This window comes from Eurypyga helias, unplaced genomic scaffold, assembly GCF_000690775.1.
Source record: "Eurypyga helias isolate BGI_N326 unplaced genomic scaffold, ASM69077v1 scaffold27837, whole genome shotgun sequence".
Lineage (NCBI taxonomy): Eukaryota > Metazoa > Chordata > Aves > Eurypygiformes > Eurypygidae > Eurypyga > Eurypyga helias.
Genome location: NW_010262788.1, coordinates 195 through 4,927, shown reverse-complemented (window position 1 = coordinate 4,927; position 4,733 = coordinate 195). Strand labels below are relative to the sequence as shown.

The following is a 4,733-nucleotide window of genomic DNA, read 5'->3' as shown; positions in this document are numbered from 1 at the left end:
AGAGTGGAGTCACCACCCCTGAAGGGATTAAGAGACTGCGGACGAGGTGCTGAAGGACGTGGTTTAGTGGTGGCGTTAGCAATGTCAGGTTAACGGTTGGACTTCACAATCTCAAAGGACTTTTCCAATCTAAAAGATTCTATGATTCTAAAGGCTAATAATGCCTCTCTGCAGAATTACTATCCCCCAGTGCTGACCCTTGTTGAGGGTGCGTATCCTCCCGGGCATATGCCTGCACACACGTGGGGTTTAGAGAGAGCAGTCACGTGCAGTGACTTCCAGAAAGCCAGCCTGCCACTGAGCAACCCTTTCTGGCCTGCGCTGGCAACACATGGCCAGCCATTTCTTACAAGTTGCTTCACAGAAAGCTACTCAAATCCACGGGTAAGGTTTTCTAGCAGAGGATGAATTTTGCTAGCAGAGGGCTCCAAATTAAGCATTACCCGTTTTTCTTTCACAAGAAAAAGGGGGATTTGAAAACACAGAACTAGCAGGCAGGCTGTACCTCTGCAGCACATGGCACCCGACCAAAACATCAGCGCACACGCTTGCCCGCAAAGCTAGGCAGCGGAGTAGGAGATGCTGGCATTACATTTTTTAGCAATTAAATTAAATTCACTCCAACTCTCCGTCAGATCCTCAGGCTGACTTCAGCTTCATCATCACAAACACAACTGGAGGACAGACACAAAGGCAACTGGAACGCGACTTTGCCTTGAAAGGAAACGGGAGAGCAGAGGTAGGAGTAGTTTAAATAATCTGAGGTGATAAGGCCATCTACAGTCTTTGAGTGAGATGATCCCAGTGAAGTCACCACTCACATCTGAAGAACGGTGTACGCTTTGTAAGTTTTCATATTCCTGTTCTACAGTAGTGCCAAACAGAGGAATATATTTTAAGCACCTGGAGATATTCCCTAACTCTGTTGGTCGTATCAGATGGTTTTCTACTACATTTGCTGCTTTTTCTTGCTATAAGCCACTATGCAAGTCACCTAGATTGTTTTAACTACAAAGCGCTCCTTCCTGTAACAGATACAAACCTTAATGAAGTAGTTTACCCCAGCAACCACCTGACTCCTATATTCTATGGCTTCAAAGATGTCATATGTGCAGTTTTCCATGTTTTCTAATTGTGGCTTCACCTGTAAAAAGAAAGGGAAAAATGGTTGGCAGGTTCGTATTTAGGCTTTTCTTTCCCATTTACCGCTCCAATTTTCATCCTTTCAAACACACGCCCTTAATGAAACGAACCCAGAACTCCTGCTCCTCAGGACGCGCTTGGCACCCTCTGAGGTGCTGCCGTGCGGCAGGGCACCACAGGATCTGCAGGGGTGTTGTTCCCACAGCTGCTTCCAGGACAGGACGGCTGGCTGCCGGTAACTAACCCCCTTGGCAGCCGGCGTGGTCCTGCCTGCCCTTCCAGGAGCCCAGCCTCATCCTGCTGGCTCGCCAGCAGCCCCTGCTTCCCAGCCGTGAGGGTGGACAACAGCACATGCCAGCAGAGAACACGCCATTTATCCATCACTTGTCCTGCACACTATCTTTTTTTTAATGCGTGCTACCACCTTTTGTCCTATCCATGTCCTTCAGTCAGGAATTCATCCTACCAGGTACAATCTCCTGCCTTCAACTACACAACCTCCGATTTCCAACAAGCGACCTCCGTGCTGGCACGGAACAGTTGGGCTTCAAACTACAGGCAAACATTAAGTGCAGGTAGCCAGTCCTGTGCCTGGCTATGGGCGAGGACGAGCCAGGCGAGTGGTTTGTCCCCGTCTCACCGGTAACACTGCCTATGCGGAATGATGAGAAAACACCGGCAGTCGAGGGAATTCCCGTTCGCAGCACGAGCTTCTTCAGTTTAAACACTGACGCAGCATCACCACCCGGTCTCCCAGCCTGTGCACCAGCTTCTGAGACTCAGCCCGTGGCACACAGAGGCTTCATCCTCAGAGAGATGGCAACTCACCTTGTCAGCAATAAGCTGCACTTCTGGAGTAGCACACTTGGTCTCAGATAAGCCCCCCGGCATCATAGTGGCAGGCAACTTGTGTGAAAACACAGGTGATTCTGAAGAGGGATGTTCAACGCAGTCTGAGCAGAGTCATCAGGCATCTCGTATATATACATACACATGTGTCATGGCATCATATGACTCGTAACATATGGAGCCTACCATTGCTGAACTGGAGGAGAGAAATGGGGAAAACGGGGAAAAAGCAGTGTAAAGTCTGATAATATTAATACTAAATACAAAAAATACTTCAAAATCTTAAGTGTGTATCGTCTCCACATCAATAAGAAAAGCAAACAACAGTTTCCACCCACCCACATCTTCAGGTAGTTGGTTTGGGCTGAAACTAGAATCTCTTGCCTCCCCACCCATGCGGGGGTGACTAGTCTGCGCACTTAGGAAATGATCCCAGTCACACCCAGTATTTCCTAACACCGCTCGAGATCAGGAAAAAAGCATGCGGTACTCTCCTGGCCGCAGGTCCCGTTCAACTTGAAACCGCGTTGCCTCAATTTCCTTCCAAGCGGGAAACAGAAGCAGATTGCATTTTACTGTCAGTGGCTTTACTTCCCTCTGCCTGAGCAGAAAGGTAACAAGGTAAACACCAGAAAGAAGGGGAAAAAAATCAAATCTAGGTTCGGGTGAGTACCACAAACAAGTTATTTCTGCTTCTTTCCTATCAAACCCATAGCTGCATTCAGGCAATGCTGACAACAACAGATTGTATGCTACCGTTTACGTTCCCATTGCAACTCCAGTGCCAATTTCCTGGAAGACAAAGTCCGGCGCCTCTCACCACAGTAGGTGTGTGCGCAGTAGCTGTTCCGATTCCAAGGCACTTCTATCTGACACGCTGCTGAAACACGTAACGTGCAGGATATACAGTCGGAGGGATTCATTCTGCGGTTACAGTCACAGACACGTGACACGTGACTGTATGTGAACGTACATGACTCTATGTGAATGTATGAATGCACATACATGACTGTATGTGAACATACAGAGCCCAAAACACATGCAACCTGCTGAGGAAACTGTTGTCAGCCCCACTTGGGAAGGGAGAGCTAACACCTCAAGAGCACGGATAAAACTTCCCTCCTGTATTCCTGTTATCCCCCTCTCCAGCAGACGGATGTTGTTGGAGCACAAGGACCAGAGAGGTAACAACAAACCACACCATATTCAGTCCCCGGGGTGGGCGCAGGGGAACACGTGCTGCGCACAGGCAACGTACACCTCCGCTGGAACCGGCACAGGGAATCGCTGGGAACAAGCCTGTTCATGGCCGCAGCAACGGTGACTGCGTAGCGCGGGCTTATGTGTGTCCGGACCAGCCTACCGACCCTCCTCGTGGGTGACACGCGAGGAGACAGTAAACGAGTACATCATATCTAACTTTAAGGCCTGTTCTGGGCACAAAGGGCCTGAGATTGAGAAATTGGGGCTGTAAGGGCCCTAAAGGCAACGCTACACAAATCGAGGCAAGAGCACGTTACCGATAAGGATGCTGCAGGATTTCCCAACCTTGGTAGCAAGGTTACAGGGGTGGATGAAAGGCATCTGAGGAAAAACAGTTGTCCTGAGACATGAAAGGCATCTGAGGAAAAACAGTTGTCCTGAGACACCACCTTTCCGAACGAAGAGAACAATGTTCCCAGTTCTTGGGAATAAAGGGAATGGGAGGCGTAAAAGCTGGAAGCCTGCCATTTTCTCCAAACTCACCACTGCAGATACATAGTTCCTCACAGCCCAATTAGTGGAGTTAATGACAATTCCAGCTCATGTTCTCAACCCCCTTCTTTTGCACAAGGCCCTGCCGATTCACTCACTCGCTGATCACCTTCCACCACGCTGCTACCAGGCGTCTCGTTCGCACAGCAGGACGGACGGGCCAAGGAACCGGAAGGGCCAGCTCCCCTTCCTCAGGCCAGAAGCCGCAGAATGCGTCAAGCGACTGCGCAGCACCGGCGCTAAACCCGGGGATTTTATAAACTTCTCCACCCACCAGGATGCAGATCTCACCAGCTCCCTCGGGCAGGGATGTCGATGAGATCCCCGAGGCAGCACTAACCCTCTGGAGAACTGATTCTGATTAGTGAGGAATACACGGAGCACCAAGGCCAGGAGGGTTAGTTTATAATCTTGGGAAAACTCTAGGCGTGATACTGAAGACGTTAACACCGTGTGGAAATCATTCCCTGGACTCCATGTTTCTGCGTTTCGACTTCAAGAACATCCCCCTCCTCCCCAAGATGCAGAGTTGTGCAGGCGGGAAAGGGAAATCGGCACTAGCTGTCAGCAAGCTGATGTTTACACAGGCGAATCCATCTGTTTTCTTCCCGTGGGAGTGCTACGGGCTGTCCCCAAACCAGTGTTATTTCTAAGATCGGGATGCAGTCCTCATCCCGCACACGTCACTCGCCAAGTCCCTTTGAAACGCCGGCGTTTCGCAGACCTGCTGTCAAAGGTGCTGGCTGGCGACGGACTACCCTAGGCAACCCTCATCTCCGCCTCCCTCTGCTCAGCTTGGGATGTAACCAAACCGCATTCGGAACGCTGCCTTGGAAAGAACAGCCCCCGTCCCGCCTCTTGCCCAACGCTGACGAGCTAGCGCGCGTCTCCACGTCAGTATTCGGGACGTGTTTGTTGCTACACACCGTTCCAGCCTACACCCACCAACGGCACAGATGGAGCTTCACTTCACTGTACCGCTGTTA

General features: G+C 50.4%; 1 protein-coding gene across 1 annotated transcript in view; it reads right to left on the bottom strand.

Annotated features, from left to right (window-relative positions):
* The window catches only part of LOC104512748 (cystatin-A-like), a 4,311-nt gene extending 2,274 nt beyond the window's left edge, over window positions 1-2,037 (bottom strand). Inside the window, exons 1-2 of the mRNA XM_010155847.1 lie at window positions 1,972-2,037; window positions 1,043-1,144 (exon numbers count right to left, since the gene is read on the bottom strand). Of these exons, the coding sequence (XP_010154149.1) occupies window positions 1,043-1,144; window positions 1,972-2,037 (168 nt within the window). The remainder of the gene's footprint in view (window positions 1-1,042; window positions 1,145-1,971) is intronic.
* Window positions 2,038-4,733: the final 2,696 nt, after the last annotated feature.